The sequence below is a fragment of the Ambystoma mexicanum genome, chromosome 2q (genome assembly GCF_040938575.1).
Source record: "Ambystoma mexicanum isolate Mex_15411 chromosome 2q, UKY_AmexF1_1, whole genome shotgun sequence".
In the NCBI taxonomy this organism is placed as follows: Eukaryota; Metazoa; Chordata; class Amphibia; order Caudata; family Ambystomatidae; genus Ambystoma; species Ambystoma mexicanum.
Genome location: NC_090924.1, coordinates 344,095,435 through 344,120,192, shown reverse-complemented (window position 1 = coordinate 344,120,192; position 24,758 = coordinate 344,095,435). Strand labels below are relative to the sequence as shown.

Genomic DNA, 24,758 nt, shown 5'->3' with positions numbered 1-24,758 from the left:
GATCCAAGCAGAGGACCTAGGCCTCACTGACCGTCAAGGCTGATAGGACAGTGATCAAAAAGATCCTCTACAGTAGCCATTGATTAAAAAATAATGCAAGCCAAAATACCACATTAAAGGCCCAACTTGGCTAATGGCCCTTAACTTGAGAAAACAAATGCACGAGGCCCTGGAACGTCTGAATTGTTCAAGGAAAAACAGTGTTAATCTGAATTTCAGTATGATCTACTAGCAGCAAAACAGGACCTGCAGAAGTCCTCAAGAATGAAGCATCTGCATCAAGAGAAGAGGGGTTCTCGCTCTCCTTCTCCTTGATCTCTCTTTCTCTATCGCTCTCTCTGCCTCTCTCTCCCCCCTCAGTCCCCCTCCCTCTGTCTCTGTCTCCCTCCATTATCCAGTGGCAGAAAAAGAGCCATTTGCTGTCGTGACGTAAGCAGGTAGGTGTTTTTCTGTTTGCTTGCATAAAAGCAATGTTCAGGGGTGGACAGGGAGCCAAAAGTGGCCCGGAAATGTTTCCCACGGTGGTCCCATATCATAATGTGCGAGCGAATACAGTGAGCAAGACCAATGCAAGTAGAATTTGGGGGTGTTCTCCTCCAAAAAAGTTTGCAAAAAATGGGTTCTAATGTTCCATTTTAAAGCACGTTTTCCATTATATAAAGATGAATAGGTAGTTAAACGCAATATAACATGTGTTAAGCGTGAACGATAACCCACTTGATGCTTGCTAATACCTCAAATGGATGTGGGGGAGAAGAAGAGATGGAGGGAAGGGGCGGTGTGAATGGGAGAGAGGATAGGAGGAGCAGAAGACCACACCAAAGTTTCCCAGGGTCCAGTGCCCTACTGGGAAATGACCACCCCTGGAAATGTTATTACGCGATCAGCCAATGGAGGTCCACCGAAACAGGAAGGGGCGTGTGCATCCCACAAGTAAGATAGCTTTTCAGACACACATGGATGGTACGCAACCAAATGATTGAGTGTTGGACCACGCGATGAGACCACAGGGGCGGACCACAGGGGCGGGACTATGGCAAATGGGAGATACATTGGGGGGAATGGACTGCACTCTTGTGTTCGTGAGGCATACATATCTTTTGGTTACCACTCACTTTTTAAATCATATGCAAGCAATGACACTGAGCACAACAGCTTCCAAAATAATGCCCCTTTACTGACTGTATGCTGTGTCGAAGACATCTCTAATTCCTTAGCGTTGCGGACAGTTCTCTTTCAGGCACACTCCTAATGATGTCTTTGGACTCGAGCAGTCGTCAGATAATTGCCTGCCTGTGCTACATCTCAGATATCATGCTAATGTCATCCTCGTTGTCTGGGTATTCTGAAAAAAATGTTAAGCTAATAAAAAAAGGAGGAAGGTGTTGAGGACAAATTGAGCGGGATCTCAGGTTTCAACCCATTGCTGCTTGGGCCAGGAGGCATCAATGAGACTAATTCTGCAGCTGTGTCTCATTATGAGACTGTCGGCCTGTTTCAGTAACTTCGGCAGAGAAGGGAAAGCGTAGAGGAACCAAAGATCGCACTGGAGGAGCAAGTTCAACATCATAAACAGGGTGTGCTTGAAAAACAAATCTACCATGGGGTACACCCATTTCGAAAAACTGTTCTCCACATTAACAGTGAGCTTCGTCCTTGTCAAGCCCTCGGCTTGATTATTCGAAATCCCAGGTTCATGATTGACATTCAGTGAGAGGCCCTGCCCCACGGCCGAGTTCCACAGAGAATCACTAGGTGGCAGATGGGTGGAGAACTGGGTAATACCCTGTTTGTTTATACTGTAAACATGAGAACATTGAGACCACAAACCACGGACCGGTGGAAGCTCTTGAGTAATGAAAAGATGTCTGCTAACACCAGAGAGTTGGTGTGCTTATGGAGGTAGGCTCTGACCACATGTGCTTACGGCATTCCTAATGCCACCAACCCCAAGTTTTATTCATAGATGCAAGCTGACAGCTGTGATGGAGATCTGTGTGTCTGGGAAACCCCATGAGTGAAAATCCCCTTTTGGAATGTCCATGCAATTCCTTTTTGCACTCCATTGACATTCCAACAAGAGAGTACTTGGGTGGCGGTTTAGGGTCCAAGGAATTTCATACTAGAAGTTGCATGCGTTACATTTTCAGGCATTCGAGGAAGAATATTTGCATGAATGAGAAGAGATGGCAAGGGCCAAGAGTCTTTGAAGATGTCCTGATCAGTCTTCTTGAATTTGGGGGGTGTAGGGTTGTGAGTAATCCAATACGGATATATGAGGACACCACTCCTCCTAAGAAAGAAGACAAATGCCTTGGTAAACACTCGAGGGGTATAGCTGAGGCTGAAAGGGGGCACTCAGTGTTTGTGGTGAACTCACACTGCCATAAAACAAAGCAACCACTGTCAAGGGCGGGAGGAGATGAGGATAAGAATTAAAGCATCCATTAGGTCCATCGTACAGAAGAGTCCTTGTTTTTAAGGGAGGAAAAGACCTAAGTTGTAATGGGTATTCAGAATCTTATCCAGTAGGACTTTATAGAACTGAGAGGAGATGCAGTTTGGTGCAGAAACCTGCATTGTGTTTCTTTGCCACTGCAACACAGTGTGATTAAAAGTCCCGGAAGAACCTGGTAGAGGGACATTTTTCAAATGATCCGAGCCTCTGAGATTCTGTACCTCCTTCTCCATCTCTGCTGAGTTCCGGTGAGAAACAAGAGGAGAGGAAAGGGGAAGAAAGAAGGAGACAGAAACCCCTTCCTACCAACCAAAAGAATCCAAAGGTCTCTCAAGATGACTCTCCAGCAGAGATGTGGGAGGAAGAGAATTCATGTGCAGAGCTGAGCCACAGTCGCCCTAAGAGCCAGACACAAGCCCTGGCAGCAACCGATGCATATCTGGGTCTTGCCTCCCTATCATTTGAACAAGGAGGCATAACACTATTAGGAGCCACTCTCACACCTGTGCATTATGAACAGGTACGTGCAGCATTACAGCTCGCTTGCTTAACAGTCAGAAAAAGCATACATGATATATGATAGTTTATTTATATAGCACCTAAGCGCTTCAAGGCAAGGGAGGGAACAAGGGGAAATACAATGACATTCTTACAGGCCATGAACAGTAAGGATGTGAAATTAACTATCGTACTCGGCCTGATCACATTTCAGATAGTGCAAGAGATAAGACATAGATAAGGAAGGGAGGGGGGGGAAGTGGGAAGGAAATGGAAACAGACAGGCGACTACCGTACTAGGCCTGACGACATTTCTGGTAGAGCCGGAGAAAACAAAAAGTGAGGGAGAGGGGTGCAGAAAGGGAGGGGAGGAACAAAACAAGCGACTATCGTACTAGGCCTGATGACATTTCAGAAAGTGCTGGGGGGAGCTAGACAAGTAAGGGGAGGGAGGAGGAAACAGATGAGGCTGCTATCATACCAGGTCCAGGGACAATTCTGATAGACTTAGTGCGTAGAAGACATTAAGGGGAGGAGATAGGAAAAGGGAGAAAGGGACAGGAGGAGAGAACAGAGTAAGCAGTCAAAAAGAGTGGAGAAGCAAGAGGGGAGAGTGAATACAATTGCAGAAGTCAGTAGTAACACATCATTATGCAAGCCAGGATACAAGATGAAGATGTGAACAGCATGATTCAGGGCAACAATGAGTACAGGATGCGAAAAAGTGGGTGATTTCATGCAATTCTTTTAACTATCACTGGGTTGCATTTTCTCTTTAGCTCACTCTGTTGGGAATGAAACAGGGAAGGGATGCAATGATGCTTGGCTTGAGTTGGGCTCACCTTTCGCAAATCACAAAGGCGCTCGAGCTACGCTAGAGCTAGACATTTGGCTCGAGCCTGCACTTGTTCCCTCACCTCAACCCTCCAGGTTTTGGGGAGATTCTGTATCTGCGACTGAAATGGGATAGAATGCACCACTGCTTTTGCCCTATCATTATTTAGGCTTCTTGGGTCTGTGGATCAAATTCCTGGAGGACTTTTGGTTCCTATGGTGCTGGCCTGAAGCTTACCCATCCTTGCTGCTCCTATATTGCTTGAAGCTGTAAAACCCCAACAGGGATCATGGCAGAATATGACAGTAAGAGACAACAGTGTTCTGGATTCAAAGTGAAGGATGAGCCCTTTGATCGTGTCTATGTCTTATTACAGGTTGGAGGCTTACAATCAAGCAGATCGCTTGACAACCAAACCTAAGAACATGTCACGGTGCTGCGCCAACCCACTACATGGCGGAACCTAGGTGCTTGGCTTGAATCGGGCGATTCTGGAAGGAAGCCTCTGTATCAGCTGGGAAGCCATTGACCCCTTTGACAACGTTCTCCCATAAGCACAGCTTGCGCCCCGCCAGTAACGCATCCTGGTTAGCATGCGCTAAATAACAAGATGTGATCAGGTGACATTATCTAATTCAGGCTCTTGTGGTCTTACTGGGAGCCGTGGCATTTGAGGTGGCTCTGACCTTGATCTGGGAGCGGGCTGTGGGCACTCTGTAAGATTTTGTGAGAGTGTGAGATGTAATGTAAATCGTCTCGTTTGGCATTGTCTGGACTAATATCCGAATGGTAGGTAGAGTAAAGAGTAATTTCTGCAGATAATCTGTGTAGTTTTGAGAACATTTTGGTGGACTGAAACCACCTTTCCCTTCAGTTTACATGGAGATTAACACCAGGCCACAATGGCCACATATGCTGCCACTGGAACCGGTGCTGGAAGAGCCCATCCATTGGAGGATACAGTGAATACAAGAATAATACTATTTGGTTTCATTCTTTTCATTGTATATCCTATGGTTTCATATTGGGGTCACTGGCAGGGTACTTGACAGAGTCATGGCAAGTAGTTGGTTCAGTTAGCATCATCACTAAAGAGCTGGTGTTAGATCAACAGGCACCAGTGGTGGAGATGGGAGTGGCAAGGAAAGTGGCAAAGGAGAAGTATTGCTTGGTGGACCTGTGCAGCCTATGTGGTAATTGCCAGTCCAAATATTTTGTTTGGTGGAACTGGCTGTGGACCGTTGGAGATGTGTTCGGTCAATTCAAATGCTCAATCGGGCAATGTGGGAATTCATAACCAAGGAGGTCTTGCCCTGTGAAACATGCCCATTAGCTATGCCTGGATATCTGAGGTTGCTGGGCACAGTATGTGGTCCTGTGGGTTCCTCTGTGGACCTTACTGCAGCAAAGAGGTGTTCAATGGGATCTGGTTGCAAAGATGATGGAGAAAGTTAAGAGGTCCTTGGCAGACAACAGACCGAAATTATTCCGGGTCAGAATACAGAGATGGTTACGACAGCAATCCTTGTGAAGAATAGAAATTGGAGATTCAGAGGTAGAGAAGGGAGGAGATTATAAGGAAGGGTTCTGCAGGTCACAAGTTGGCACAGAGAGGGGTGTGGACGAAGCAAAGGGAAGGATCCCCAGGAAGAATTTAGTGTAGGATAGGCGAGAGCTGAGACTGTTCCTCTACATAACGAACCACACAAAATGAAGGAAAAGATCAGAACTCCATAGTGCAAATATATGCCCCAAAAAAGAGCACATCCAGAGGAAGGACTATGATAATAAACTCAAACTGAAACATGGCCACCCTGAAACAGCGGGGTACAACTACAAAAGGCACGCTCCTTTAATGTCGAATTGGTACCATCATACTGAAGGGGGCCGAAATCAGAAAACATCTCCTGCATACATCAAATAAACTCAGAGGGCAGACCCACTTATGCTGGGGGAAACCCAAAGGAACCTGATCTTCTAATGGAAGAGAACATGTCTCTAATGCTGGCGTGAACCCCAAAGGAACCTGATCCTTTAATGGACGAGAACATATCTCTGATGCTGGCGTGAACCCCAAAGGAACCTGATCCTTTAATGGAAGAGAACATGTCTCTGATGCTGGCGTGAACCCCAAAGGAACCTGATCCTTTAATGGACGAGAACATGTCTCTGATGCTGGCGTGAACCCCAAAGGAACCTGATCCTTTAATGGACGAGAACATATCTCTGATGCTGGCGTGAACCCCAAAGGAACCTGATCCTTTAATGGAAGAGAACATGCCTCTGATGCTGAGGTGAAACCCGAAGGAACCTGATCCTCTAATGGAAGAGAACATGCCTCTGATTCTGGGGCGGAAGCAGAGATGTGACAGCAGTCAGTTCATGAGCCAGCCCCTGAAAGTAACAGCCCTTGGGATAGGATGCACGATCTGAAACACGAACCCCTGCCTAAAGGCTGTAGTAGAGTCTGTCATGGCAGAACTCGGGGCTTGGATTCAGCTAATGGAGCTGCAAGCTCTGTTAACTCTTCAAAGGGAACTATTTAAGGAATTGAGGCCCCAATGGGCCAAAGGAAATAACACAATTATCATTTACATCGATTGAAACCAGAAATTCAGTCAGGAGATCATTGACCCAAGAATCCAGGACCATAAATGAAACATATGGAGGCAGCAGAATGATGACCAGACTCCTGGTGCACAAACCAGAAACCAAAGATTTTCCTTAACCAAACTGCTCAAAGTGAATGTGTCCACATCGCCAATTTGTATTGCTTGGTGTAATCCCTCTCTTGCTATATAGAGGTCTTGTGATTGAAGTTGAAAAGGGTCTGTGCCCCCACCCACAGTCCCGCCGATATTTTATTAATTCAAGCAAAAGGCTTTCGATCCAAGTGTTAATCAACAAAGTCGTCAAATTGATTTAAAAAAGGGGGCTAGCACCCTTCACTAATCCCCAGACATATCCAGTCTCAGAGGTGAAATGTCACAGTGGTATGTGTGGGGTCATTAAGTATCCCAAAACCAAATGTTATAGTTCAATATCTTCATGTGGGGATTTATTACAAGAGGGACCAACTAGAATGACAATGGGGTCTTCACAAAACAATGGTCAGGAATGTTCCCTCCTAGGTGGGATTGGCTCCCATTTCCTTCAGAGACCCTCCCCTTGCACAATGTTTCATCATATGTTTGCAGGAAGCTAGGGCCTCCCTGGCCTCTGGAATTATTGGCCCAGTTCGCGCAGTTCAGGAAGTGGTCTCTCAGCTTTCCTGGTGTTGCGGGCTTTGGGATGACCCAAACATCTGTGTTTTTGGTTTAAATGCAGGTTTTCTGGGGTCCTGCACCTCAAGGCTCACTATGGCGCAAAGTCGTTGAAGCAGCTGGGTCAATGGAGATAGCCCATAGGTTAGGTGACCAGGGCATCGTCCCCATACTGGCCCTGGCCTAAAATCTGCTGGCTTGGGTGGCGCCCGGCTTTCTGAGTCCCCAGAATCAGGTAGGAACTTCATCACAACCCCTAGACCAACCCCCTGATAAATACACTCCAAGAAAGCAGAAGCCCTCTGTAAATCATTTCAGTGCACCCCTTCAGAAATAATAAGGAATATGTGAAGCAACCCCCTCCCCCACCACAGCCTTACCTCCGTCAGGAAGTTGATCTTGAACCCCGTCGTCTTGTTGGTCTTCGGCTGCCCGTTATTCAAGTAGTTTCCCATGGCCAGGACGAACTAAGGAGAAAGAGGAAGTCATCACAGCGCCTTCCATAATTTTCTGTCATTGGGCTCAAAGCAATACATTGCACTCTCAGACAGACATTGGAACAAGAAGTGTCCTGTGCAGAAATATGGGGTTTACTGGAAAATCCTGCTGGAGTTTGCTGGAGTCCCCTTCAAGTTAAACAACTCTTCCAAAGGGTCACCCATTAAATGTGATAGTCATGTCTCCCTAGGTGAGGTCAGCAAGTTCCTTATTTTGTTGCCCCCTGTCCTCAGGCTGTAACTCTACATCTCCTGAGGCAAAGGGGCAACTCAACACCTGGCCAGTATGCTGCCTTGACCACCTGTTGCTAACAAAAACGTTCAGTCCATCAGCTAGATAACGCAAGGCAAAATGGTCTAAACCCGCTCTTGAAGAACCAAGATGGCAGACATGATATATTGGAACTGGCAAACTATTCTTGCAGCTCAATTTGCACAGTACACACAACTATACAATAACTGGATCCACAATGCCTGTAACGTGCAAATGCAAAGGGGATTATTTAAGATACTTAGTGATCATTTCAGTCCTCGTGCACTGGCTACGACCATTAACCACTCGTAGGATCTGTGTGGTTAACTCATGATCTTGTTTTCCAATACAATAGGACACATTTATAAAGAGATTCATTCAAAGATCCTGAAAAGCAATTTGCCCCCACTGGGCTCTCTAGCTGCCCTGGATGTGCTCCACCTCTATGGGAATTCACTGGCGTAGCTTCCCTAGGAACCGAGCAATGCTTGACACTAGTTAGAAGTAGCAACTGTTCAGGCTCACTCCTGGAATCTGTTCCCCAGCAGTATTTAAGGAGTTATCCCATTTCAGTGTAGTGGCAAATCCACTCTGTCAGCTAATACTCTCTTCTGTAGCTCAGGGACAACTTTAGTATCCCAACTATTCCAAAAGGCCACTGTTGATATTGGCGATTCTTCCAACTGCCCCAATGATAAGTTACCCTACCTGACCTAATTGCTCAAAAAGGCAGCGGCTTCTCAGTTGTAATCATTTACGAAGACACACGATCTTTTGGACTCTTTTGAAGAGGGATATGGATCGCCCCACTTCTATATGACCACACCTCAATAATCTATCACCATACAGATCTGATTTTCTCCCTGTGCCCTGCGAAGTCGCGCAGGAATTGGCCCTGTCTTCACTTTGATTTAATGTTTATATTCGCCCCCTTTCAAAAAGCGATTAAAGAACATGGTTTTGGCCTATATATCTTTGCTGACGATGCACAACCTATCATAGTACTGTCAGACCCTAACACCCTTACGCCTTCTTTCCCTGTCATCTTGTCTACTGGCGATCAATATGTCAATTAATGCTAACTTGGTTTGTATTTGTAGATGTATTTGTTTTGTTGATGGTGCAAACTTAGCGCGCAAGTAACGGAGCGCTGTACATGTTGCTGAGGAAGGCAAAGGGGGAGTCACAATATCTGGCACAGGATGTTCTGGCCATGGGGGTGTTATGTCATGTGGGAACACAAGCAGCCTCGCTGGCACCTAGGTATGGACTGAACAGTCTGAACGCAGCATAGCACAGGGGCAAGGCGCTGGTGTTGGAAGCAAGACTGTGAAGAGCAACAGCGGTTACGCCTATTGGGCGTATTTAAAAAAAACAATTGAAATAAAATAAGTAAAGAGTAAGGTCTTCAGTTCTTTCCTGAACTGCAAGAATGTTGGTACGGTCCAAATAGCTACCTGGATAGTATTCCATTAGGCAGGGGCGCCGCAAGAGAAGGCCTGATTCCTGTTTTTAGTTTTAGCTATTAGGTGGTGCAAAAGCGCCACCTACAAACCGAAACTATTGCATTAGAGTACAGCTAGGGAGAAATGGCATATGAGGAGAGACACAAAGCGTGTAGGTGCTGTTTGGTTATTTGCCCATCCATTAACTGCCCATGGCCATGCTAATCCCTATGGCCATTCCCACCTAGTTTCTGCCGCTACCCGCCCAAAACACATCCTTCAGGGACCTCTTTGAGCTACCTTTATCAATCCTTACCATCAAATATTGTGCTCTGCCAGTGTTTTATTCAGACCAGTCCTCTGAGAGCTAATGATTTAAGTGGAGCTGTAAACACATTACTGGTGTGATAAAAAAGCCAACCAAGTCTGCCTGCAGCCACTCGATTTATAACCACTATGTGTGTCCTTTACTGAAGTCCTGTGAACATTGGCAAATCCAACAGTTTTGGTTTGTGTATCAGTATTAGGCATTTGATAGGCACTGCTATTATATGCCAAGAAACCCACACCATTTTGCCGCTGCTACCATCGATGGCCGGTTAATACCACTACAGCAGTGCCTGGCAAATGCCTTTCCAAGGACTACACAAAAACCAAAACTGTTGGCATTGCCAATGCTTGTTTGCCTTGTGTGTCGGTCCGTCTCAAGCCTAGCGATGGCCTGGCTTCTGGAGGAGCTCTATCCACCTGACCCGAGCTACAGAGTTTTGCAGCCAGATAGGCAGGGATGTAGCTGTGGTTACCTTTTAGGCGAGGCCGGCCATCTTAAAGAGTATTCTGCCACGGGTTGAAAACCAGTGCAGCTCCTTCAGGATGGAAGAAATGTCTTATTTCCTGTTATGAGTCGTGCCGCAGCGTGTTGGGTGGATCCAAGGGGGGCCAGGTGCTTCACCAGAGTGCTGGTGAGAAAGTTGTTGCTTGAAATTAAACCCTGCTAAATCGGAGATCCTAAATAAGGGGCCTCGCCCAAATCCCTGGTTCGCCTCTTTCTGGCCAGCTGAAATTGGTACTTGTTCTTTCCCAGCAACATAAGCTAGAAATCTTGGGGAGATCATGGACAGTGAGCGTCAGCCTAATGATACCACATGAGGCCGTGTGCGGTGAACAGGCACGCTACAAGTGCAAAACATAACATAGCAGACCAAGGCATGGGCACTGATGGAGCTGCTTGCAGAGGTCTCAGTACTGTCGCTCTAGGCAGTATCTCAGGTTGGGTATGAGGTGTGTTGGTAGAGTTAGCGCTGGCCATTAGGCCCTCTCTTGCCGGGTCCAAGATTTGGCATCAGATGTCAGGCCGGATCTCGCGACCAGGCCTACCTCAGCCCCGGCCTGGCAGAGCACTGGAAAGACAAGGGTTGCAGTATGGAGCTCAGTGATCTAAGCTGCTCTGCAGCGCACAGAGCAGGTTAGACCACCAAGCCCCCACCTTCGCCGATGGACAAAGATGCCTCGGGCTCGATGATGTAATCAGCTCTGTGCGAGCGCATGCAGAGCTTATTACAGTACCAAGCCCCCAGCTTCGTCGAGGGGCCAGGTTAACGCACGGGAAGCTGGGGGCTCGATGATAGGCATTTGCTGGTTTGGATTCTGGCATTTGTAGCCTCGCTGTCATGATGGGGGAGAATGTCACCATTTTTCAAATTTTGCCTAACAAATTCCTCCCTATGTTTATAAAAGATGACTTGAAAAGTACACACACCATAATAAAGCACTTATATTTATATATTTGCGTGCGTACCTTGCTATGGTTTGTGTACTTTTCAGGCCATCTTTTATAAAGCAGAGCATTGTTGAAAGCCAAACGGGGGGTGTGGAGGGGAGATGATGAGAGGGCAAGTGAGTCGTGAATATTTGCCCAGGATGTGGCAAGAGAGTTTGCAATCCTGGAGACTGGAGCGGTTATCCTTCCCTGATTGTGGCCATGGGGCACAGGGAAAGGATACATGTGAGTGGAGTGAACAGTGTCGCTTTTTTCCAGAGGGCCGATGTGTGTTCTGTAGGCCGGCAAGCTTGCTCAAGTGTTTGGCTACCAGGATTTCACTGTTTGCACGTTCTCATTGTTGAAGCGTTTCCACAAGACCACATAAAAATGTCATCAAACCACACGTCTCATATTTGGATTTTACTATAGATGGCTGGGTTTAAAACTTAAACTTGAGCACCTTTTATACTACGCCAGCTTAGTTATTGCAAAACCTGATCTCTTAGGTTATTTTTCTGGTGATGGGATCCCAAAGCGACTTTAAAGTAGGAATGAGCATATATTTTGGGTGCACCACTGCCATGGAAGTGATTTAAAATAGAATTGATGTTCAGTGCAGAGTTTGGAAAGAAGCAGCATGATAGAAATTGCACCATTTTTAAACTATTATTTTGCACATTTCCTATAAGCGGAGTTCAACTGCCAGCTCCGCCCCCTCTGAACTCCGTCCCCTGACCCAAAGTCCGCCCCCTGTCAGGCCCTGGTGGGATCCCCCTTTCCATTTGTTCATTTCCACCACTGGGTAGAGTTGGGGATTGGTCACAATTAAGAGCAAAGAATGCTTCAGGACAAGATTGGGGTGTGCTGTGTGTGGGTGTTTCAGTACTGGAATAGCTGGAACTGTTGCGGGGTGCAAATGAGATTGAGAGGTATATCTGTGAGTGTGTGGGAGGCTGGCTTGGCATGTGACAGAAGCATGCAGCTCATGTCATCTCTAGTATTAGACACCGGGATGTCTGATAGATGTGGTTAGAAGCTCCCCTAGCAACGGGGCCGGTCCGCAGAGTAGCCTTGTAAGATGTTGCAACCTCTTTGTTATACCTGAGAATGCACACATTGTTGGCAATGCTTATGCACCCAAGGGTGTGTTATGTGACGAGTCACATAAAGACAAAAAAAACATGACATTGTGCTTGGCACAGGGCCGGCTGAAGTTTATTCTGAGCTCCTGGGTGCCTCTTTCAATACCATCTTTGAGGGCCTCCTTGCCGACTTAAATAGCATTGGATGAAAAATAATGTAGCAAGGATGTTAATGCTGCATATTATCATAGGGTGGGAGGCCAATTGGGAGCTGAAACACTAAACGTCCACTGAAAATCTGGTAATTGTTCTTTGTATGCAAGGGGCTAATGCAGACTAAACCGGAGTAAAAGGCAACGAGGTGATAATGCTGGTGGATGCTGGGCTCCCATTTAAAGTCTTAAATTCAGGTGACAGCAGTCAGCAAAGGCACCCAGTAACAAGCGGGACAAAGCACACATTTAATGCCACGAATTAAAGAAATATGTTGCCACGTAGGAAAACTGCCAACATGGGAGCCGCTCCTATAGACCTGTTTCAACTGAAAAGCCTTAAAGGCCCTGACGCCGTGCAGGCTCTGGTGCTAGGCAGACAGTCATTAGCCTAGGGAAGCACCGAAGGAGGAGCAGTAGCCACAAGCAAACCAGTCTGGTTTCAAGCAGCTTGCATTTGGAATTGACAGGAGTAAGCTTGGTTTGTTCTGATGTTGACAGCATAACAAATAAGAAAGGTGCACCTGCTTTAGGCACAGTCAAAAGTGATTCCAAGATGGCGGGGGGGGAGGGGGGCGCAGCTCTCTTTTTATTACATTTGGTGTTCTTTACTCCTAGATGTGCGCGGGATTCACATTGGTTCACTTGCGTATAATAACCATTTCAGCACAGGGTACCATTGTTGCAAGGGCAGGGCGGTTTCTAGTCCATTTGGTGCCCAGGGCAAAACACTACATTGTGACCCCCTGCGTGCACGCTGCATGGGTGCCACTCGCAAACTATACCCTGCGGTTAAGTAACTCCTACTCAACGTCAACAAATCACTGTTATACACATGAAACAGGTTTTATTACATTGTGATTCAAGAAAGAACTTTTTATAAAAATTGCTTTTTATTTTTCTGACAATTAGTGTCTATTTAAATTTCTTGTATGTGTGACTTATAAAAGCACACCATTTGCTTTTTGGATCCTTGGCTTCTCTGGTCCATTGTCCAACTGGTCCTTGATTTGTCGCTCTCCCCCGGTCCTTCGCTCCCTTGCATACCTGCCAGGTATTTCCATGTCCTTTGTGACACTGAGCCAGCCCAAGCATTTCCTGTTAATTGCTAGGACTGGTATTTGTGTTCTTCCAATTATAAGTATGGGCCTAGAAGGACCACCATGCAAAGTGAAAATCTAGGACTGGCTCATGGTGACACGCATAACATGGGTGCCCCGCTAGGCAGCAAGGCCCTTGTGAGCTGCTCCGCTTTTCTGTCACCCCTCTGGTCCTTGACTCCCTTGTGAGTCACTCTTCCCAGCTCAGTCGCCCTTCTGGTCTTGGGGAACCTGGTTGATCGCTCTCATCTGGTCCTTGGTTCATATGGCCCATCACCCCTCAGGTCATTGGTTCCCTCACGAGTTGCTCTTCCGGTCAATCACTCCTCTGGTCCTTGGTTCATATGACCCATCAACCCTCTGGCTATTTATTGGCTCCCTCATGAGTTGCTCCACTAGTTAATCACTCCTCACATTTTGATGTAATCATAAAATAACTGGGTGGTTACGGAGGATCATTTTTGGCCAAATAAGGAAAGAATAGAGTGTTTACAAAGCATCCACTTGTACTCCCCCAAGTGAACGAGCCAAGTGCCAGGTGCTATGGCAGTACTGGTGAAAGGATTCAGTCATTTGCTTCACGCTAGAGTTGGCCTGTCAATGCACTGACCAAGAAGGAAACTCTTTCAGCTCTCTTTAATCAAGCCTTAACATCAAAAGTTGTACTCGAAGTGCATGCCAGCGTTTTTTCAAAGCAGTCTTCTGAGAGTGAGCTGTAACCAATACTGGTGTAGTAAAAAATGTCTTAACCATGTCTGCCTTCAGCCAATCGATTTATAAGCACTGTGTGTGTCCATCAGTGAAGTCCTGTTAAAAAAAAAAACATTGGCAAAGCCAACATTTTTTGGCTTGTGTATACGTTTTAGGCATTTGCCAGGTACTGCTAATAGATGCCCAGGTCATAAAAAGTACTAATGGAAATGACTTTCTGCAATTTCGTCAGTTTCCTTTCTTCCTTTAAAGCAAGACTGTCCCGTCTAGTGATTCATACATAGTGGGTAATGCAAAATCATTCCACAGTTGATCAGTACTTTTTTTGTGCGAGACACACCAAGTATAATCTTTATTCCTGTTTCTTTATTTTATAGAAATTTGTAATTTATACGTTCTGTAGAAAAAGTATTTAATTTCTTCAAAACAGCATTTCCTGTTATTTGTATGGCATTGTCTATTTACGCACACTTGTTATGAAAGTGTTGCCCCCATAAAACCACAAACGAAATAACCTGAACTTGCACAACGTGAAATATGTAGCGTCAGTAGCAACTGGAGTAATAGTGCCTGCTGTGGTATCAGCTGAAGCATGTGCAAACGGAAGGGGTCTCAGGTCGGGGAATGCTAAGGCGCCGAGCCCATGAAACTTTGCAGCAGGTGCTGGCGCTGCCTCCGATGTGCTCACTTTAGGTGCCGGGTCAGCCAGCACCTGCTGTCTCTACTCAAGCAATCGCGCACAGCCCAAGGCAACATATTTGCCAACCCTAGGCTGTAGGATACGCTTTTTAAGCAGTCCTACCGCCTACTGATTTATTGGCAACAAATGCCGATTTTTTATTTTTTTTATTTTGTTTTTTTTTAAACTTTTATTTTTGGCCACGCCAGCTCGGGGGAGTCTTTCAAGGGCTCCCCCAAGCTGGCGTAGCGGGAGAAGGCGCGGCATGCAGGCTTTTGATGTAAAAGGCGCCCACGGCGGCGAGCTAAATGCGCCCCTCTGCCGTGGGTGCCTTTGACACAAGGTGCCATTAGCCCCCCACCACGCCAGCTCGGGGGAGTCTTTCAAGTGCTTCGCCGAGCTGGCGTGGTGGCAGAAGGCGTGGCAGGCGCCTCATTGTCATTGAATGCACCTGCAGCGGCGGGCTCATGCAATGACAATGAGCTGCTGACGCGCCCTATTCCTATCATTACCTCCTCGCCTGACAATTTTTGAAACTTTAAGATTCCTACAGATTTTTGGTCACAGAATGTTGGCATGTATGAGGCAATGGTGCCCGCCCTAAGATGAATGCGACCCCAGCCCAATTTGAGCGCTCACCAGGGTGGGGGGTTGACCCCCAGGCTGGCCCCCACTTCACCCTGGCCCAGAAACGGGCCTGTGCAAGGTTAGGGTTCGGGATGAACGTCCCTCTTTCACTGTAGGGACAGTGTTCTATAAGGAAGGGTGGGGGGTGTTTTACTCAGTGCCGGAGATGGGCAAAGGCTCACACATGTATCACTGCCCTCCACACACGTATCACTGCCATCCACACCTCGCCGCATTCGCCATGCTTGCCTCACGGAATCAAACAGGTGCAGTACAGGTGGCACTGAGATTGCGCCCCTATTTCGAGATCTGTTTTGAGGAGAGGGGCGGATTGTTAGGTGAGCGCATGCGTGCAAAGGAAGGCACTGGCTGAAGGGGCTTGTCAGGAACAATCACTCGCACACACAAGGAGAGGCGGGTGGAGTCAATAATTACTTCCGAATGCAGCCGCCTCTACAGCTGAGCCCCTGGAATGGAACACCTCGGTGAGACACTCTTCATTTCAAGCCAAGTATGAAAGAGCGGCCGCTAATGGAAAGGAAATGTTACTTTTAACACACTCTCCCAATAGAACAAGTAGCTCCACGCCACATGAATGGTCCTTTTTATTTTGTAATCTAATCTGTGTTTTTTTGTTGTTGTAAGAAAGTGGGAAGTGCTTTTGGGAGAAGCAAAACATCAGCCTAAGTACATTGTGTACTGTTGGAGCTTAAGCGTGGGGCCGCTCTGACTAGGTTAATCTCCAACAGTACAAAGTGGATTTAGGCTGGTGTTTTGCTTCTCCCAAAAGCACTTCCCACTTTCTTACCACAAAAAAAAACACAAACAGATTAGATTACAAAATAAAGATGCCATTCAGCAGGTCAGCGCTCGTCAAATGCAGCCTAATTGCACAGTCTGCTGTCCTGCGGCTCTTGAACTACCGAGCACTTTCCCGCTACCAGCATTGAATTATCAAATTGGTGCCTGTTCTATTGTGCAATGCTGCGCTAAGGCTTTTAAGTCGCTGTTTTCCCCTGGAATTATGGCGTACGGCTTGAGAAGCAAGCAGGAAACCAGCAATGGCGCCGCTTTGGCAATGGCTAAGCAGGAAGGTGAGTCTAGGGGTCGCTGTGGTACTCCATTAACAACTTGTTCACCTGGCACTTTAAGTGCTGAGCAGGAAGTGCAGAACCCGGTTTCTGGGTTTATGGTCTTTCTAACGAAAACTTTCCAACAAATGTTTTTTGCATCGAAAGCTATCCATCGAAAATATTTCCATCAAATGCATTTTTTTGTATTTTTTCTTTTTTTGGGAGGGGGAGGGGTCCAGGGTCCCACACAACCCCCCGTTTTTTACACTTAAAAACTCCCCCCAACAAAAATTAAACTTTTACCCAACGCATATATGTGTTTGATGCATATATTTTCGATGGATATGGTTCGATGGCAAAGGTTTAGTTGGAAACCTTTTCGAAGGAAACAGTAGATACCGGTTTCTGCCATGGCTGACTTTGAACCCGCGTCTTGCAGCACAATTGGAGATGTAAACAGAAGGGCTACAGGCTCATCAGTGCACAAATCACACGCTTTAGAGCATATTGATATATCTGACTTGGCCAATTGACCCCACGTGGGCTTAATATCCGATGTGTCTATTGGGGCCCCACTATATCTCCCGAATTTGCCAAGAGAGTGCCTCTCTCGTTGGACCTGAGACCCAGTGCACAGCATAATATGGGCGAAAGGGGAAACGCCATGTTACACAGGGCGGCTTTTGCTCGCTCGATGGAATCCTCCCCTCTAATGCCCAGTAGAAGTGATGGCGATCAATCAGGGCGAGGGATGGATGAGCAGCGCAGAAGGTGCTGTGAGCATCTTCACCTGCTGTTCCTCCTGCCTTTGGTCCTCCTTTTTATCAACCTTTTGATCCTGAGGTGTAGGGTGACCAGACGTCCCGGTGTTTCTGGGACTGTCCCGGAATACAGTGCTCTGTCCCCCCTTTCTCCAGATAATGTTCCCCTTGGGAACTGCAGTGGTTCCGTTTTTTTGTAGTAGGTCTGTAGTAAGTCTTCATGGCTGGTAGGTAGGAATGCACAATCTCGCACAGAAGAAATGCTGCATTGTGCAACTTAAAATTGTGGTCGTTTGTGATAAATTAACTATAATATCTGTTTCTTTGACCAGTAACACTTAAACCCCCTTCTCCTCCAAATGTTACTGAAGTGTAGTACCTTGACAGCCACTTTCAAGAGTTAGTCCCACTTTTATGTTAGTTGCCCTGTCCGGGTTTTTTACTTTTTAAATCTGTTCACCCTACTGAGGTGGATTTAATACCACAACACACTATAAATAACAATGCAGCTGTGGAGCAAGTGGTGACTGATTTGTCATTCCCAATGTTATCTAGAATCCGAAACACCATGGGCAAAGTCTAATCTAGGCATTGTTGTCATGGGTGGGGGATGGAGGTGTGGGGGTTCGCGTAGATGCTGGTCTGCTGCTGCGGATATACAAGGCTTGCATAATCAAATTAATATTATGCAGGCAGCATGTGGCTAGCGAGTAGTGTCTATTCCGCCAATCTTAATCAACCAGTCCACCCAAACTGAGGTGAGGGCGGACTCTTTGCCATCTGCCTGCGGGCCTACAACAGAAGTAATGCTTGAAGGTTTGATCCCTAGCTTTCAAACCAATATTGTGGCAGGGGTGGGCAGCCCGAAGCTAGTTAGAGGAGACAGCCAACAAGTAAGGGTGTACGACATGGCATCCAAAAAGTCAAAAAACCTAAAGAATCCTCCCAAAGAGCCGAATAAGGGCTCATCTACATTTCTAATAAAGGTCAAATCTAAGTCACGTGGATACAGCAGAGACGATGACATTAGTCCCCCTGTCTTGGCTCCTAAAATAGTGACTACGACAAGTAGTTGTTTGAAGGTGGTTGGTGGGGTTGCTGCACAATTGTCTAATTCTGAGCCCCCTGCTGAAGGGAAGCACAAAAAAAGCATTTATCCTCAGTAGTTGACATAGGGGCTATTGCCCACTTTAAAAAAATGGCTGACAGAGAGGAGGAAGCACTACATTTGAGCACGCTATCTGTTTATTCTGACATGGAGCCAACATTAGACAGTGATTGTGAAGTTGCAGGGGACATTTCTCTTGAGTTTCCCGACAGTTATGCCTGATGGGGAAAAAGGAATGTTGGTACCTGAGGGTGATGCTAAATGTCCCCATCAGCTATCATCTGTTGCGCACGTTGTTGTCCCATCAGATGTGACTGATCAGAGGGCTAGCGTCACTCTTCAGGTATTTCCTGTTTGTCTCACTTTGGAGAAAAAAACCAAAAAATTGGCGTCTCAAGGGCAGATACAGAAGCTAGTAGAGGGTGAGGCCCAAGGATGTACAATGGGTGGAGGGAGGTTGGAGATGCCAAGATATATTAAAACGTTGGTTCGTCCGCAGCCTTTACAAACTGGAAATGATAAGAGTAGTGGCGTGGATGACTAGTGGTGGTTTTGTATGCATGAAGGTCCGTATGGATGAGTGCTGTGTACACAGGAATGTTTATTTTGTTGTTTATTTTGGAGCCGCAGGGAGTGGAGGTCTTAATGTTGAGGGTAGGTTGTGTTGGTGGGCGCTTCAGCATGTCTCTGTCCTGTCTGCAGGTCAGCCGGGCCCAAGCAGTTGGTCATTTAGTGCTGTGCTGGGTGCCAGAAGAGACCACAGCCACCAGGCCCACCTGTTGCTATTGGGTTGGGTTATGGCATCACCGGAGGAGAATTAAAAAGGCACAGTTCAGATATGTTTGAGGATCATCCAATGATGCCCGGTGCTCGGTGCTATTTACATTATAGTATCGTGCACGCCTTCGCTGTGTGTGCAAACTCTACACCGAGGCTTCCCTCATCCCTTTGGGGCTCTGTGACTCTGGTTGCTATCCCAGATGACGGCTCTAATAGTGGGGAAAGGGAGGGTAGGAAGTGGGAGATGAGATGCACAACAACTGTCTCCTTGGTCTGGACTGGCTGTAACACTCATTTTTAGTTTTGGCTATGATTTGGCACTTTGGTGCAAACAATAAGCCAACATGATTCCTCTGGCGTACCAACAGATGGCATATGGAGTGTGAGGAGGGGCAAATAGCTTGTGTGCATTGTTTACCTTTTTACTCACCAATTGACTGCACATTGCCAAGCCTATGGCAATGGGCCCTATGGCCATTGGCCAAGGGCCTATGGCCCTATGGGCATTCCCACCCACTATCTACCCATATGTGTCCAAAAGAACCCCTCTTGGGATCTAGTTGGGCTGGCTCTATCAAAAGGTGTGCTATTATAAAGATTACTCAACTAAGTGTCCCACCAGGGACTTGATTTATAAACAATACATGTGCCCTCGCATCTGTTCCTTTGCTGAAAACAAGCAGTGGGGAAGCCAGCAGTTTTGGACTGTGCATGGGTATGAGCGAGACATTTGGGAGGCACTGGCATCATATGTCGAGGTTCTCACACAATTCGCCAGCTGTTGCAATCCTATGGTCAGGAAGTAACATTATTGGCGAATTCCTATCCCATGGCTACACAAAAGTCCCAACTGTTGGCCTTGCCAATACTTCTTTCCGTTGCTGACGGGATACCTGCTTAAGTGTTATTTGTGTACAGTGTTTCGTCGCACCCTCCACTAGGTGTGTTATAACCATGGCGTTGGCTGCTACAGCAATATTTCGACTATTACACAGAGACACAGCTGGATAAATAATATACCCCAGCCATGACTATTTGGTGCTGCTTCTGTCTAAAAATACGGGCTCTAATGCATACAGTGGACGGTTACGCCCTGGACAGGGACACCGTTTAGGACAGCAGGAAAGGCACTGTTAGAGACGTAGGTTGGTGTATTAACAAACGTTCGCCCTTCTCTCAACTCACCGCTGCGCACAGCCCTCGTGACCCCTGAGGGGGCGAGTCAGCACCCAGCCCTGCTGCGGCGAGACCCAGAGAAGCATGACCCGAGGACCCGAGCTCAGAGGGGGGCAGCAGGGCTCCCTCCCTCCACAGAGCAGACCCCGAGCCCTGTCAGAGAATGCCCGAGCTAGGCCGAACACTTTACATTCTGTATGACAATTAGATCTTTGAGTATTTCAACCTCCTTTTTCCTAAGATCTCACGCTTTTAAAGATGCCTGGCCCGAGTACTGATTAGCCTAGTCAGTTGTCTTCCACGGAGCGACATCACACGACCTTTGACACCAAAAACATCTCTGGAAGGAGCGTTGGTGATACGTGCTACAGAAAACGTCTCTGAAATAAGTTTTACTCCAGGTGTAATTTCAGGGAAATGATTTAAAGAGTACCATGATAATACTGTGCCCAGGTACTATGCAAGCATAAGGTACAGTTTCGGCTATTGTGCCCCCAATGTAGTGTCAGCGTGCCATTGCACGCAGGATAAAACTTTGCAGTCAGCCTCCCGCGAGCAGGGGTGTTGCTAGGTCTGGAAAACACCCAGGGCTATGCTGATGTCGGCACTGGTTGTAGGTCCCGAGATTCTATCCGGGGCTACAATCAAAAGATCAGGGGCTATAGCCCCCTTAGCCAGGGGCGCCGAGTACGGGGGGGCTCCGGGGCCCGAGCCCCCCCGGCAAAATCGAGTGGGGGCTGAGCCCCCCCCGGGCCGGAGAGAAGTGATGCAGTATCGATGGCCCTTTCCATCGATACTGCAGCACTTCAATCTGGCCCGGGTAAAAGCGCGAGAATGTCGGATTAAGCCCTCCCCTCTAGGACTCCTATTGGTGTATGGTCCTGGAGGGGAGGGCTTAGGGGCGAACCGGAAGCTTCTGTGTTTTGCTTCCGGTTCGCCCATGTTTAAAGCAGGAGCGGCAGCGGCAGCAATAGCAGACTTTTCCATCCAGAGAAGCAGAGAGAGCAGAACGTTCGGAAAACGGCAGCAGCAGGAAAGTGATTTTATTTTTATTTTGTTGCCATGGTTAGGGGGTGGGCGAGGTTCCAGGGCACACAGTGCTCCACTAGGGTAGCATCAGGGGCCCACAGCACCCCAAAATGAGAGGAAGCGGGCACTCAAAGTACCCCAACTAGGGAGACATTTAGAATCTGCAGCGCCCCAAGAGTTGAGGTTCACAGGAAAGGCCCCAGGGGCCCACAGTGCCCCAACCACGTCGGTTCCAGGGCCCCACTGTGCTCCACTAGCGTGGCATCGGTGGCCCACAGCACCCCAATATAAGAGGAATAGGGGACCGACAGGACCCGCACTAGGAAAGATGTCAGGGGCCTAAACTGCCCTAACTAGTGAGGTGGACCCAGAATGCACGAACTAGGCCGGTATCAGAGGCTCCTAGGGTCCCAATTAGGGAGATATCGGGGACCCACAGCGCCCTAAGAAGAGAGGGTCCAGGGTCTCACAGGGCTCTAAAGAGGGAGGCTCCAGGCGTTCACAGTGCTGCGACTATTGTGATATCAGGGGCCCACAATGCTCCAACGAGGGTCGCATCTAGGGCGGACAGTGCTATTACGAGGGTGGTAACAGGGGCCCATAGTGCTCGGAGTAGGGTGGCATCAGCGGACCACAGCACCTTAACTAGGGAGATATGGGGCCCAATGCGCTCCAAGATAGGAATCAGGGACCCACAGTGCCCTAGCAAGAGCAGAATCAGGGACCCACAGCACCCTAGCAAGAGAGGAATCAGGGACCCTGAGCGCCCTAGCAAGAGCAGAATCAGGGAGCCACAGCGCCCTAGCAAGAGAGGAATCAGGGACCCACAGCGCCCTAGCAAGAGAGGAATCAGGGACCCTCAGCGCCCTAGCAAGAGCAGAATCAGGGACCCAGAGCACCCTAGCAAAAACAGAATCAGGGACCCACAGTACCCTAGCAAGAGCAGAATCAGGGACCCTCAGTGCCCTAGCAAGAGAGGAATCAGGGACCCTCAGTGCCCTAGCAAGAGAGGAATCAGGGACCCACAGCGCCCTAGCAAGAGAGGAATCAGGGACCCTCAGTGCCTTAGCAAGAGAGGAATCAGGGACCCTCAGGCCTAGTACGATAGTTATTGTCCGTTTCCTCCCCCCCCCTCTAGTACTCCTATTGGTGTTAGGGGGTGGGCGGGAATGTTTGTTGATTTTGCCGGGGGGGGCTCGGGCCCCGGCCCCCGTAGCCCCCTGGGCCCCGGCCCCCATAGCCCCCCCCCCGTACTCGGCGCCCCTGGTGTGCACCAGTTACATTACCTGCCCCAGAAATGAGAGCTCCAAGGATGGACTAACTTCCTGGATTGAGCTTGTACCCAGAGTCAACCTGCGAGTAAATTCCCTCATTCTTAAATCCGAGGATGCAGGGACAATCAGGGAAAAGGCTATTCTGCTGGTTTTCTCTGCACCCTCATGTTCTGAATGTAGTCTTAAGGAGTACACTTTGTACGTAAGGCATCTCCCGTCTGCAGGCGTTGAGACAAATATGCAGGCAATCCGCATATGCAAATTGTGATCAATACGGAGAGATGGAGGAGCTATGAAAGGGCCCAAATAGGCAAACGCACCACAAACGTTGGCCATAGACGGAGCAGCAGCGTCGTTCGTTGCAGCACAACCGATTCCGCTATTTTTGGCAGTAGCGCAGACGTTTGGCTGGGGGAAGGGGGGGGTCCTCAGTACAGCCTCAAGTGCACAGGCCTAGGCTGTCACCTCATGACTAGCAAGTGCCCTTCAATGGTGACCTGCGTTAGATGTGTATTGCGTTAACGTATTTAAACATTGTTGATGTAGAAATATAAAAGGACAAGTAACTGTTACAAGATTCATTGAATTGCATGCAAGAAAATTCAGAGGCACAATGGCCGACTAATGCAGTGGTGGAATACAGGGGGGCAGGAGACTAATGCAGTGGTGGAATACAGGGGGGCAGGAGACTAATGCAGTGGTGGAATACAGGGGGGCAGGAGGGTTTGTGCCCCCGTCCAATCCGGCTCCACCCTTGTTCCCGGTTCACCCACCTTGCCTTGTGTCAAATGTGATGCAACTTGAGAACATTCATTCAGTAACACTGGTCAAAACGACTAGACGCCTGTGCCATGAGTGGCAGTCCAGGACAGACTGTGTATAAAGGTGAATGATGTTGGTAACAGGAGGCACGGGAATGGAGTGGCCAATCAAGTGTGTTTATATCATGTTAGGCTGGTTATGTTGGTTGTACAGCACTCGCACAGTGGTAGAGCAGTCTCATAGCTCTGAGGTTAAGGGTAAGAGCGGGTGCACAAGAGGGAGGATGAAAGCAACAGGGGAGGGATAGACTGAAGGGGAGGGATAGACTGAACCAAGAGAGGAGCGTTCTGCTTTCAAATGCTCCAAGAGACTGCATACATGCAGAGCTCATGCACCCACATAGTGTAGAAGGACCGTTTTGTGGTTGATGAGTTCCGCTGAGCCCATGAAGATCTGGCAGCTAGCGCTTGCAGTAGGGTGGTGTGTGGAGTCCAGTCAGCCTGCTCCCCCTCCCCTCATCTGCCTATTCCCAGTGTAAACTCTGTGTAAGAGAGAGATGGGTAAGAGAGAGATGGCGATATGGGGCCTATCTCTAGAGACCAATGCTGGGAGGGCAGGCAGGGGGTCTTTTTTTACGGCCTTGTTATGCCTGCATGCTTTGCTGTGAATGATGCTTATGTCTTGTAGAGAAAACATTCTATTTTACGGCTGTTCAGGTCTAGATGTTCTCTGATGCGTTCTTTGAACACATTCTATTTTGTTTGTGAGACGTTTTTGACCGAGGAAGTGGGGAGGGGAGGGAGTTTTATGGATATTTCCCCACAGCCCACTCCCAAGATAGTATTTGTCTGGCTCAGTAGCCGAGTGGGGTGGTGCAGTGGAAAGAAAAGTCGGCAGCAGATGCTTGAGTGTCTAATTTGTGGATATGTGAACTGTTAATAATGCATTGTGTGCTTCATATTTTCTCTAGATGCTTGTTTGAAACAGTGGCTTCTGTGTTGTGAATGCAATAAGGCAGTACAAAGAGGTGTATGCTTGTTTCTTGGAAGGTAAGATGTTATTAAGCATAAGTCCCTAACTCTATCTGGTTACCCAGAGGTAACATTTTAGCAAATGTCACTTGGGCACAGCATCTTTACAGTAGGTTAATGCAAGAGGTGCCAGCCATAATAGCCAGGGTGCCTCTATACAGCATTTGAAGTGTATGGGGTCATAAATAATGGACAAAATGATATGCACGATGTGCGGGATGCTATGTACTAGCTTCTTGTTTCCAAGTGGGAGAATCATGTCATCAAATCATGAGAAACCTATGGATATCTACTGTGAAATTACCAGGCATCTGGACCTCGTGGCCCTTGGAAAAAGACAAA

General features: G+C 47.7%; 1 protein-coding gene across 2 annotated transcripts in view; it reads right to left on the bottom strand.

The window, feature by feature from the left end:
• The window catches only part of GRID2IP (Grid2 interacting protein), an 837,949-nt gene that overhangs the window by 10,241 nt on the left and 802,950 nt on the right, over positions 1-24,758 (bottom strand). For both annotated transcript variants that reach the window (XM_069647354.1, XM_069647355.1), the window contains one exon: positions 7,435-7,521. In XM_069647354.1, the coding sequence (XP_069503455.1) occupies positions 7,435-7,521 (87 nt within the window). The remainder of the gene's footprint in view (positions 1-7,434; positions 7,522-24,758) is intronic.